Consider the following 13,868-nt stretch of genomic DNA (forward strand, 5'->3'; position numbering starts at 1 on the left):
GTAGTAGTAAATAGGTAAGGTGGCCTCAGAAATGGGGGATAAATTAAGTGGCTAGAAGAAGTTACCTGTGCGCTGCAGAATGTGTGGAACAAAGGAGGGTCTCAGCATCTGGGGATGGGGGTGTGGGTGGGGCTCCATTGCCCGCTGCAGCACATGGGGCACAAAGGAGGGCCTCAGGATTGGGGGCCTCTGTGGTGGCACAGCTGCAAAAGGAACAAACAAAACACTTTAAATCTATTCCACATCCCTCCAGTGGTACAGGGACATGAACTGAAGAAGAAGAAACCCCAGTCAGTTCACTCAAATACAGCGGGTGGTATGGATCAGGAGTTATCATGGTAGGGCACAATTAATACTATAGGAAATATTCAGGATGAAATAAACACGGATAGGTCCTCTTCACTTTCAAACTTTCTGGGCAAGGTTAGGAATAGAATGTGCATATGAGTTACAGACTACTTCCTTCTGAATTCTACCCTCTGGTTAATGGGGGGCTGTATTTTTTTTTGGGGGGGGGGGGGCCTGCAAGGTCCTTTCTGCTCCTTTGGGCTTTCAACTGGCCACTAGGTGTTGCCAAAGACAGAAGGAAGATTACCTTCCTCCTTCCGCCATCACTCAGGAGCTGTGAATCTCCACAGCAGCAATTGGTCACTTGCCACCGAGTCAATCCTCAAATTCCACCCTTTAAAACTGCAGTGCCAAAGTATGGGAAGAATACATTCTTTGGCAATTCTCTTACACATAGCCAAAATGCTTCTAGACTTGCACCCAGATATTGTTTGCAGATTCACAATGAATGCAAGAAAATGTGAGGGCAGGCAGACCAAATCTGGCTACAGCTCAGCTTTACAACAAAGTAGATGATGGGAAAAAAAACTGGCCCATTCAGTCTGCTGTTATTTCTGTCCACATTACAAGGATATACACCAACTTCCAGTCAGTTTGTGAATTAAATTAATACAGAGTAATAAAATGCTTGCTGGGTGAAATACTGCATGAAGAACAGATTTTGCGAAAGGATATTGTTTTGCTCTACCCATATAATAATGATCCAGGGTGTTTGTTTTTCCCATCCTTCTTCCACAACTTCCATCCACCCCGCATGCATTCTTTGATATACAGGTTATTCACAAGTCAACCAGAAAGTATGCAACCCACCCTTAGCAAAAGATTAATTGCAGTCATTTTGCACAGTCACTGACAAACACAAAATGCACCTTAAATTTAGGAACTATTAGATCAGATTAAGCATCCACATTCCCTAAACAACTTTAAATAATAACTCAAGAGCATTAAACAGGAGTCTAGCAGCAGGATGGGGGCTATACAGTCTTGTACCAAGTGCCACATACATATCTACCTGTTGGTGAAAGGCTGTGTGTGTTTACCATGTGCAAAGAGCTTCTGGCTCTCAGTGAATGATTCTGATGTCTGAAGACTAGACAGGCAGACCTGGAAGAGCTAAGACATATAGGGGCCTTTTAGTAAGTTGCTGTAAAAAGGGCCCTGCGCTACCAACAGTGGCCATTTTTGTCATGCACCAGGGCCCCTTTTACCATAGAGAGTAAAAAGCCTGAAAAAAAAGATATAAATGTGGGATATAAATGTCATAAATAAATAAAATAAATGGTTGTGTGGTAAGTTCGCACTTGCCGCGCAGCCACTTCAAAGGGAGCATTACCGCCACCCATTGAGGTGGCGGTAGAGGCTCCTGCGCTAACATGGCAGTAACCGGGTAGCACGTGACATTGCCCGAATACCGCTGGATAACCCCCTGAAGAAATGCTACATGCTGGAGGTAGAACCACCACTGGCACTCGCATTGGGACAGCGGTAGTTCCAGGTTGCCAAGCAGCAAACCTTTAGTAAAAGGGCCCTACAGAGAAGCCTCTCAAAGAGAGGTCCCATTTCAGGGTAATGTCTCCAAATGGGTTAGTGAACATGACAGGAATGAATATTATTGCTATGCCAGATTATGCTGGAAATTACCCAGTCTCTCAAGACTTATCTTAACACTTGCATTGCTCTGAAGAGAGCCTACATTTTGGAGTTAAGGTGTAATATGTACCGGTAACATTATCAAGGTGAGCTTGGAAATTCTTTATACCAAATATACTTGCCTATAAGTCGATTTCATGTATAAGTCAAGGGCAGTTTTGGGACTAAAAATGGCCAAAACTGGTGTGACCAGTGTAAGTCAAGTATATATGGTAACCATTTGTTTACCTGACAGATGAATTTTAACCCCCACCCCTCTCCAGCCAACAAGTCTTTCTCCCCAACACATTCACACACAAAAATTGCCCCCCCCCCCCCCACCAACAGATCTTTCTCCCTGACACAAACACACACTAACATCTCTCTGCTTCACTCACACCCCATCACCCAGATCCAGCATACCCTCTGTCCCTGCATGCATATTAGTACATAAGTACATAAGTAGTGCCATACTGGGAAAGACCAAAGGTCCATCTAGCCCAGCATCCTGTCACCGACAGTGGCCAATCCAGGTCAAGGGCACCTGGCACGCTCCCCAAACGTAAAAACATTCCAGACAAGTTATACCTAAAAATGCGGAATTTTTCCAAGTCCATTTAATAGCGGTCTATGGACTTGTCCTTTAGGAATCTATCTAACCCCTTTTTAAACTCCGTCAAGCTAACCGCCCGTACCACGTTCTCCGGCAACGAATTCCAGAGTCTAATTACACGTTGGGTGAAGAAATATTTTCTCCGATTCGTTTTAAATTTACCACACTGTAGCTTCAACTCATGCCCTCTAGTCCTAGTATTTTTGGATAGCGTGAACAGTCGCTTCACATCCACCCGATCCATTCCACTCATTATTTTATACACTTCTATCATATCTCCCCTCAGCCGTCTCTTCTCCAAGCTGAAAAGCCCTAGCCTTCTCAGCCTCTCTTCATAGGAAAGTCGTCCCATCCCCACTATCATTTTCGTCGCCCTTCGCTGTACCTTTTCCAATTCTACTATATCTTTTTTGAGATACGGAGACCAGTACTGAACACAATACTCCAGGTGCGGTCGCACCATGGAGCGATACAACGGCATTATAACATCCGCACACCTGGACTCCATACCCTTCCTAATAACACCCAACATTCTATTCGCTTTCCTAGCCGCAGCAGCACACTGAGCAGAAGGTTTCAGCGTATCATCGACGACGACACCCAGATCCTGAAAACCCAACTGGGTTGCGGCCTTCGAGGTTGCCCATCCATGATTTAGTGGGAGACCTGTGAAAAGTAAGTTGCAGTAGTCTAAGTGGGAGGTGATATGACTGTAGATAAGGTTTTTGGTAGTGTGTTCAGAAAGAAAAGGACAAACTTGGGTGATGTTATAGAGAAGAAAAACGACATTGGATATCTGCAGAGAAAGAGAGAGAAGAGCCAAAGATGACCAAGGTTACGAGCTGAGAACAGGGAGGATGAGTGTGTTATCCACAGAAACAGAGAATGGAGGAGAGGTGGGTTTAGGGGAAAGATAAGCTCGGTCTCAGCCATGTTCAGTGTCAGATGGTGGTGGGACATCAGGGCAGCAATATCAGACAAGCAAGCTGAAACTCGGATTCCTGGTGAAATTTCTTGTGTAGAGAGATAGATCTAGCAGTCATCAGCATAAAAATGATGGACCAGCTGATGGTGGATAGGTGGAGGAGGATCCACTAGAGCATGGTCTAAGAGTGAGATGGGAAAGGCATGAAGATAACCAAGACAGTACAGAACCCTGAAAAACAAGTAAGCACAGTGTATCAAGGTGGTGATCAACAGTGTCAAAGCAGATAGGTAAAAAGAGTGAGGCTTGAGTAAAAGCCTTGGATCTGGCCAGGAACAGGTTATTGGAGCCTTTGGCAAGGGCTGTTTCTGTAGAATGTAGAGGGCAAAAGCCAGATTGTGGTGGATCAAGAATAGCCTGAGATGAAAGAAAAGTCAACACAGCAACACTGAGCAGCATGTTCAAGTGGCTTAGATATGAAAAGGAGGAAGATAAAGGTATCAGGAATATTACAGTGGAAAGTGATAGGTTCGAGATACGATAGAAGGAATGACAGTAGGGGAGACAGAGTTAAGTAAAAGGGTGAAAATGGGTTTAGAGGCACAAGTAGTGAGTTTGGAGAAGATTGCAGTTTCCAACTGTGAATTTAGAAAACAAAAAGTGGCAGGGGTTGAAGGAAGATTGTAAGAATGAAAATGGGAAAATAGGAAATGAAGGTGACATGGCAAAGAACTCGGGGGGGGGGGGGGGAGGGAACTGCTCACTGTGGAGGCACTTTGAAGAGGGAGAACAGTATGGCAAAGAGATAGCGAGGGTTGTAGGCAAGATGGTTTGGCAATAGCAGACTGGAAGGAGGTCAGCAAGAATTTGAAATGGATGGTCTGCATGGGCATGAGATTTTGGCCAAACGTGATCAGCAGAGTGGACACAGGAACATAGGTAGTGGATTCGGAAGGTCAGCTAAGGCTGGGATTTGGTAGACCTATAGAACAAGGAATGGAAGCAGTGAGTGTCCACAGCATAGGAAAGAACAGTATTATAGGAAGAGAAGGCCTCACTGACAGACTTGGAATAACATAGTAGATGAGATGAGAGGTAAAACAGTGGTAGAAACAATGCAAGGATCAATAGCCTGAAGATTCGTAAATGTGTTGGTGGTGACTGGACGTGAAAGTTATCAGATGATGGTCGGAGACAGAAAGAAATGAAGTGAAAAAAACATCTGAGAATGAGAGATGGAGAAGACAAGATTGAGGCAATGGTCATGCTGATGAGTAGGAAGGGGTAGTAGAGCATAGTTATATATTGAATGAAGGGGGTTAAAGAAACTTAGAACCATTAATGTCAAAGTCCCCAAAAATGAGGGAAGGGGAAGATGGATCAATAGATTGAGGTGGGCGAAGGGGTTGAAATCTAGAAGACAGAGTAACAGCCTAACACCACTGCCCAGGTGTATGGGAGAAAAGGTAACCTCCATAACAATGGGCAGTAACTAAAGCAGAGTCTTTGGGGAAAAGCCAAGTCTCAGTTACAGCAAGATGGAGCTTATGCAAGATAAAGAGGTGGTGAATGTAGGCAAGCAACCTAGGTAACCTTGTTGGAGACAAAGTGAACCTCCCACAGGGCATATGAGAAAGTGGGACAAGACGAATAGGAATAAGACTAGCGAGGTTGTGGTTTAACCTGCACAAGTGAGGTAAGTTGACTTGGAGGGCCAGGATTGGGAATGACATCCCCAGCAGAGAGAAGGAACAAAAGAGAATGGAGAAGAGTAGGGGAGGTATGACAACCAATCTTCCATTTTGGACATTGACTAATGTAGCACCAATCCACATGGACTGCTGTCAATCTTTACATATGCAATAAGCAATAAATTTAACCACTGTAAAAGACTAATATAATAATACCTGAAATGCAATTTGTAACTTAACCAGCGCAGCACTCTTCTCTGCTTTACAACAGTCTTTTAAAATAGTGCCCACTATTTAACAAGAACACCATCAACATAACAACCAATCGGAGAGTATGCTGTGCAATCTGTTGTCAGGCTCAGGCTTCTGCTCGCTGATGTCACACACATATAGAACATCATTCACATAAAAACTTTCCACTCGATGCAATTATTTAACCCAATAGGGTTGTACATAAGAACAGCCATACTGGGTCAGACCAATGGTCCATCTAGTCCAGTATCCTGTTTCCAACAATGGCCAAGCCAGGTCATAAGTACCTGGCAGAAACCCAAATAGTGACAACATTCCATGCTACCAATACCAGGGCAAGCAGTAGCTTCCCCATGTCTGTCTCAATAGCACATAATATGTTGACAGCCTCTGCTTAGTGTGCAGCAGCAGCTAAGAAAGCAAACAGAATGTTAGGTACTATTAGGAAAGGAATGGAAAACAAAAATGAGGACATTATAATGCCTTTGTATCGATGCATGGTGCGACTGCACTTCGAATATCGTGTGCTATTCTAGTCACTGCATCTCAAAAAAGATATAGTGGAATTAGAAAAGGTACAGAGAAGGGCAAGGAAATGATAAACGACGACTTCCCTATGAGGAAAGGCTAAAGCAGCTAGGGCTCTTCAGCTTGGAGAAAAGACGGCGAAGGGGAGATATGATAGAGCTCTATAAAATAATGAGTGGAGTGGAACGGGTAGACATGAACTGCTTGTTTACTTTTTCCAAAAATACTAGGTCTAGGGTGCATGCAATGAAGCTACAAAGTAGAAAATTTAAAACGAATTGGAGAAAGTATCACTCAATATGTAATTAAACTCTGGAATTCTTAACCACAGAATGTAGTAAAAGCAGTTAGCTTAGCAAGGTTTAAAAAAGGTTTGGATAGCTTCCCAAAAGAAAAGTCCATAAGCCATTATTAAAATGGGCTTGGGAGAAATCCACTGCTTATTTCTAGGATAAGCAGCATAAAATGTATTGTACTATTTTGGGATCCTGCCAGGTACTTGTAACCTGGATTGGCCACTGTTAGAAACAGGATGCTGGGCTTGATGGACCTTCGGTCTGTCCTAGTATGGCAATTCTTATGTTCTTATGACTTTTCTTCCAGGAATTTATCCAAACCTTTAAACCCACACACAATAAATGCTGTTACTACATTCTCTGGCAAAGAGTTCCACCACTTTGAGTGACAAAATATTTCCATGTAACTTCCATGAGTGTCCCATAGTTTTGTTTTCAAAACAATTTTATTGATCTTGTTACTCCCCAGACAACATTATTAATGCTTATATTGTCATAATTCACAATTACTGTTACTGTTATATTGTCTTTTATGTATGTTTAACTATTGTATTTTCATTTTTCTTTAATGTTGTCCAGGGAGAGCGAATGCTACATACCTGTAGAAGGTATTCTCCGAGGACAGCAGGCTGATTGTTCTCACTGATGGGTGACGTCCACGGCAGCCCCTCCAATCGGAAAACTTTACTAGCAAAGGCCTTTGCTAGTCCTCGCGCGCCCATGCGCACTGCACATGCGCGGCAGTCTTCCCGCCCGAACCGGCTCGTGTTCGTCAGTCCCATATGTAGCAAGACAAAGACAAGGGAAGACACAACTCCAAAGGGGAGGCGGGCGGGTTTGTGAGAACAATCAGCCTGCTGTCCTCGGAGAATACCTTCTACAGGTATGTAGCATTCGCTTTCTCCGAGGACAAGCAGGCTGCTTGTTCTCACTGATGGGGTATCCCTAGCCCCCAGGCTCACTCAAAACAACAAACATGGTCAATTGGGCCTCGCAACGGCGAGGACATAAGTGAGATTGACCTAACAATTTATCCAACTAACTGAGAGTGTAGCCTGGAACAGAATAAACGTGGGCCTAGGGGGGTGGAGTTGGATCCTAAAGCCCGAACAGATTCTGAAGCACTGACTGCCCGAACCGACTGTCGCGTCGGGTATCCTGCTGCAGGCAGTAATGAGATGTGAATGTGTGGACAGATGACCACGTCGCAGCTTTGCAGATCTCTTCAATAGTGGCTGACTTCAAGTGGGCCACTGACGCAGCCATGGCTCTAACATTGTGAGCCGTGACATGACCCTCAAGAGCCAGCCCAGCCTGGGCGTAAGTGAAGGAAATGCAATCTGCTAGCCAACTGGATATGGTGCGTTTCCCCACAGCCACTCCCCTCCTGTTGGGATCAAAAGAAACAAACAATTGGACGGACTGTCTGTTGGGCTGTGTCCGCTCCAGATAGAAGGCCAATGCTCTTTTGCAGTCCAATGTGTGCAGCTGACGTTCAGCAGGGCAGGAATGAGGACGGAGAAAGAATGTTGGCAAGACAACTGACTGGTTCAGATGGAACTCCGACACAACCTTTGGCAAGAACTTAGGGTGAGTGCGGAGGATTACTCTGTTATGATGAAATTTGGTGTAAGGGGCCTGGGCTACCAGGGCCTGAAGCTCACTGACTCTACGAGCTGAAGTAACTGCCACCAAAAAAATGAGCTTCCAGGTCAAGTACTTCAGATGGCAGGAGTTCAGTGGCTCAAAAGGAGGTTTCATCAGCTGGGTGAGAACGACATTGAGATCCCATGACACTGTAGGAGGTTTGACAGGGGGCTTTGACAAAAGCAAACCTCTCATGAAGCGAACAACTAAAGGCTGTCCTGAGATCGGCTTACCTTCCACACGGTAATGGTATGCACTGATTGCGCTAAGGTGAACCCTTACAGAGTTGGTCTTGAGACCCGACTCAGACAAGTGCAGAAGGTATTCAAGCAGGGTCTGTGTAGGACACGAGCGAGGATCTAGGGCCTTGCTGTCACACCAGACGGCAAACCTCCTCCATAGAAAGAAGTAACTCCTCTTAGTGGAATCTTTCCTGGAAGCAAGCAAGATGCGGGAGACACCCTCTGACAGACCCAAAGAGGCAAAGTCTACGCTCTCAACATCCAGGCCGTGAGAGCCAGAGACCGGAGGTTGGGATGCAGAAGCGCCCCTTCGTCCTGTGTGATGAGGGTCGGAAAACACTCCAATCTCCACGGTTCTTCGGAGGACAACTCCAGAAGAAGAGGGAACCAGATCTGACGCGGCCAAAAGGGAGCAATCAGAATCATGGTGCCTCAGTCTTGCTTGAGTTTCAACGAAGTCTTCCCCACCAGAGGAATGGGAGGATAAACATACAGCAGACCTTCCCCCCAGTCCAGGAGGAAGGCATCCGATGCCAGTCTGCCGGGGGCCTGAAGTCTGGAACAGAACTGAGGGACCTTGTGGTTGGCTCGAGATGCAAAGAGATCTACCAAGGGGGTGCCCCACACCTGGAAGATCTGGCGCACTACTCGGGAGTTGAGCGACCACTCGTGAGGTTGCATAATCCTGCTCAGTCTGTCGGCCAGACTGTTGTTTATGCCTGCCAGATATGTGGCTTGGAGCAACATGCCATGACGGTGAGCCCAGAGCCACATGCTGACGGCTTCCTGACACAGGGGGCGAGAAACGGTGTCCCCCTGCTTGTTGATGTAATACATGGCAACCTGGTTGTCTGTCTGAATTTGGATAATTTGGTGGGACAGCCGATCTCTGAAAGCCTTCAGAGCGTTCCAGACCGCTCGTAACTCCAGAAGATTGATCTGCAGATCGCGTTCCTGGAGGGACCAGCTTCCCTGGGTGTGAAGCCCATCGACATGAGCTCCCCACCCCAGGAGAGACGCATCCATAGTCAGCACTTTCTGTGGCTGAGGAATTTGGAAAGGACGTCCCAGAGTCAAATTGAACCAAATCGTCCACCAATACAGGGATTTGAGAAAACTCGTGGACAGGTGGATCACGTCTTCTAGATCCCCAGCAGCCTGAAACCACTGGGAAGCTAGGGTCCATTGAGCAGATCGCATGTGAAGGCGGGCCATGGGAGTCACATGAACTGTGGAGGCCATGTGGCCCAGCAATCTCAACATCTGCCGAGCTGTGATCTGCTGGGACGCTCGCACCCGCGAGACGAGGGACAACAAGTTGTTGGCTCTCGACTCTGGGAGATAGGCACGAGCCATCCGAGAATCCAGCAGAGCTCCTATGAATTTGAGTCTCTGTACTGGGAGAAGATGGGACTTTGGATAATTTATCACAAACCCCAGTAGCTCCAGGAGGCGAATAGTCATCTGCATGGACTGTAGAGCTCCTGCCTAGGATGTGTTCTTCACCAGCCAATCGTCGAGATAGGGGAACACGTGTACTCCCAGCCTGCGAAGCGCCGCTGCTACTACAGCCAAGCACTTCGTGAACACTCTGGGCGCAGAGGCGAGCCCAAAGGGTAGCACACAGTACTGGAAGTGACGTGTGCCCAGCTGAAATCGCAGATACTGTCTGTGAGCTGGCAGTATCGGGATGTGCGTGTAGGCGTCCTTCAAGTCCAGAGAGCATAGCCAGTCATTTTCCTGAATCATGGGAAGAAAGGTGCCCAGGGAAAGCATCCTGAACTTTTCCTTGACCAGATATTTGTTCAGGGCCCTTAGGTCTAGGATGGGACGCATCCCCCGTTTTCTTTTCCACAAGGAAGTACCTGGAATAGAATCCCAGCCCTTCTTGCTCGGATGGCACGGGCTCGACCGCATTGGCGCTGAGAAGGGCGGAGAGTTCCTCTGCAAGTACCTGCTTGTGCTGGAAGCTGTAGGATTGAGCTCCCGGTGGGCAATTTGGAGGTTTCGAGGCCAAATTGAGGGTGTATCCTTGCCGGACTATTTGAAGAACCCAACGGTCGGAGGTTATGAGAGGCCACCTTTGGTGAAAAACTTTCAACCTCCCCCCGACTAGCAGATCGCCCGGCACTGACACTTCGATGTCGGCTATGCTCTGCTGGAGCCAGTCAAAAGCTCGCCCCCTGCTTTTGCTGGGGAGCCGTGGGGCCTTGCTGAGGCGCACGCTGCTGACGAGAGCGAGCGCGCTAGGGCTTAGCCTGGGCCGCAGGCTGTCGAGGAGGAGGATTGTACCTACGCTTACCAGAAGAGTAGGGAACAGTCTTCCTTCCCCCATAAAAACGTCTACCTGAGGAGGTAGATGCTGAAGGCTGCCGGCGGGAGAACTTGTCGAAAGCGGTATCCCGCTGGTGGAGCTGCTCTACCACCTGTTCGACTTTCTCTCCAAAAATATTGTCCGCTCGGCAAGGCGAGTCCGCAATCCGCTGCTGGATCCTATTCTCCAGGTCGGAGGCACGCAGCCATGAGAGTCTGCGCATCACCACACCTTGAGCAGCGGCCCTGGACGCAACATCAAAGGTATCATATACCCCTCTGGCCAGGAATTTTCTGCACGCCTTCAGCTGCCTGACCACCTCCTGAAATGGCTTGGCTTGCTCAGGAGGGAGCTTGTCCACCAAGCCCGCCAACTGCCGCACATTGTTCCGCATATGTATGCTTGTGTAGAGCTGGTAAGACTGGATTTTGGCCACGAGCATAGAAGAATGGTAGGCCTTTCTCCCAAAGGAGTCTAAGGTTCTAGAGTCCTTGCCCGGGGGCGCCGAAGCATGCTCCCTAGAACTCTTAGCCTTCTTTAGGGCCAGATCCACCACACCAGAGTCGTGAGACAACTGAGTGCGCATCAGCTCTGGGTCCCCATGGATCCGGTACTGGGACACGATCTTCTTGGGAATGTGGGGATTACTTAGAGGCTTGGTCCAGTTCGCCAGCAATGTCTTTTTTAGGACATGATGCATGGGTACTGTGGACGCTTCCTTAGGTGGAGAAGGATAGTCCAGGAGCTCAAACATTTCAGCCCTGGGCTCGTCCTCCACAACCACCGGGAAGGGGATGGCCGTAGACATCTCCCGGACAAAGGCCGCGAAAGACAGACTCTCGGGAGGAGAAAGCTGCCTTTCAGGGGAGGGAGTGGGATCAGAAGGAAGGCCATCAGACTCCTCGTCAGAGAAATATCTGATGTCCTCCTCCTCCTCCTCCCACGAGGCCTCACCATCGGTATCAGACACAAGTTCATGAACCTGTGTCTGAAGCCGTGCCCGACTCGACTCCGTGGAAACACGGCCACAGTGGGAGCGTCGAGAGGTAGACTCCCTCGCCAGCACCAGCGAAGCTCCCTCCGCCGACGTCGTCGGGGAGCCTTCCTGGGAGGCGACCGCAGTCAGTACCGCAAGCGGCACCGATGTCGGAGACCTCACCCTGGGCAAGGGGCCAGCCGGCGCCTCACTCGACGGTACCGGTGGCGCAAGCACCCCCGGTACCGGAGGGGAAGGGCACAACAGCTCTCCCAGGATCTCTGGGAGAACGGCCCGGAGACTCTCGTGCAGAGCGGCTGTGGAGAAAGACATGGAAGCCGATGCAGGCGTCGAGGTCAGAGTCTGTTCCGGGCGTGAAGGCTGTTCCAGGCTGTCCAAGGTGGAGCGCGACACCTCCTGAACAGAGGGTGAGCGGTCCTCCTGGTGCCGATGCCTACTGGGTGCCGACTCCCTCGGCGACCCAGAGCTCTCGGTACCGATGCGGGAAGGGGACCGGTGTCGATGCTTCTTTGACTTTTTCAAACGAAGCATGTCACCGGAACTTCCCGGTACCGACGAGGAGGACGTAGAATCCAGCCGTCGCTTCCTCGGGGCCGAGGCCGAAGAAAGTCGGTCTCGGGGGGGCTGTACCGCAGGAGCCCTCAGGGTAGGGGGAGACCCACCCGAAGGCTCACCGCCACCAGCAGGGGAATGGACAGCCCTCACCTGCACTCCAGTCGAAGCACCACCGTCCGACGACATCAGCACTAGTGGAGGTCCCGGTACCACCGACGCCGACGTAGCCTTTCGATGTCTCGGTACCGACGATGCAGAGGGTCGATGCCTCGATGCAGTCGATGTAGTCGATGCCGAGGTTGACGGTCTAGAAGCTGTCGACGTCAATGCACTCGATGCCCCCGGTGCTGTTGCCGACGAAGAGCCCGAGAACAACACGTTCCACTGGGCCAATCTCGCTACCTGAGTCCTCTTCTGTAAAAGGGCGCAAAGACTACAGGCCTGCGGGCGGTGCCCAGCCCCCAGACACTGAAGACACGATGCGTGCCTATCAGTGAGCGAGATTACCCGGGTGCACTGGGTGCACTTCTTGAAGCCACTGGGAGACTTTGATGACATGGGCGGAAAAATCACGCCGGCGAAATCAAAACTCATAATGGCGGTAAAGGCACCCAAAAATAGGGAGAGAAAAAACCCGAACCGAGGCCTCAAAAAGGCCTACCCCGAAAACGAAAGGAAACTTAGCGGGGCAAAAGCTGGAAACACGGGAAAGGGGAAAAGACCGTAAAGGTCTTCTTCTAATTTTTTTTTTTAGCGAAAAACGCGAAGACGTGCAAGGGTCAACTTTGAGGGGCACGAAACGGCGCAAAACACGACCGTCCCGAGCGCAGACAAAAGAAGACTGACGAACACAAGCCGGTTCGGGCGGGAAGGCGGCCGTGCATGCGCAGTGCACATCGGCGCGCGAGGACTAGCAAAGGCCTTTGCTAGTAAAGTTTTCCGATTGGAGGGGCTGCCGTGGATGTCACCCATCAGTGAGAACAAGCAGCCTGCTTGTCCTCGGAGAATAACAAGATACAAAGTGTATGAATAAAATGGTGCTAGTGATACAAGTAACAAAAAGAGGGTGAAATATCTAGGACAGGAATAAGGTTTATATTACAGATTATATTTATACATCAGTGAAAACATTAATTGGACACCAAATCTTTTGAACAGAATTAAAACTTTTAGTGAAATCTGCGGCCTTACATTCATTCCAACAGCATTAAAAAGGGCAGTGGTTTGCCATTTGCTAAAGAAAAACAACCTTGACCAGGACGAACTTGAAAGTTACCGGCCAGTATCCAACATCCCATTTCTAGGAAAACTCATAGAACAAGCAGTCTGTGTTCAACTTAATGATTGGCTAGAAGAGAGAAACTGGCTAGATCCATGTCAATCGGGATTCAGACCCAGTTATGGAACAGAAACAGTCCTCGTATCCCTACTAGATGATCTTCACATAGACCAAGACAAGGGATTCGCCTCGATATTAGAACTGCTAGATTTCTCAGCAGCTTTTGACACTGTGGATCATGATATCATGCTAGCATGACTGACAAACAGGTATCAATGCAACAGTACTTGCCTGGTTCAGATCCTATCTATCAGACAGGCAACAATCCATAATGCTTGGCAGCAACTCATCACCACCATGGACACTGACCTGCGGGGTACCACAAGGATCGATACTGTCACCCATTCTGTTCAATATCTACCTGAAGCCACTAGCTAAGCTGATTCAGTCAATGGACACTCAGTTCTAGATCTATGCGGATGATGTGCAGTTACTCAAACATTGAACCTGACTTACCTGCCGCCTTGAATAAACTGATTACCTGTCTAACAT

The 13,868-nt window shown here is 48.5% G+C and overlaps 1 protein-coding gene across 1 annotated transcript in view; it reads right to left on the reverse strand.

Moving 5' to 3' along the window:
- Positions 1-13,868, reverse strand: part of RBM42 (RNA binding motif protein 42) — a 101,814-nt gene that overhangs the window by 13,001 nt on the left and 74,945 nt on the right. The window contains exon 4 of the mRNA XM_030212631.1: positions 66-203. Within this exon, the coding sequence (XP_030068491.1) occupies positions 66-203 (138 nt within the window). The remainder of the gene's footprint in view (positions 1-65; positions 204-13,868) is intronic.

This window comes from Microcaecilia unicolor, chromosome 8 (genome assembly GCF_901765095.1).
Source record: "Microcaecilia unicolor chromosome 8, aMicUni1.1, whole genome shotgun sequence".
NCBI classification, from domain to species: domain Eukaryota; kingdom Metazoa; phylum Chordata; class Amphibia; order Gymnophiona; family Siphonopidae; genus Microcaecilia; species Microcaecilia unicolor.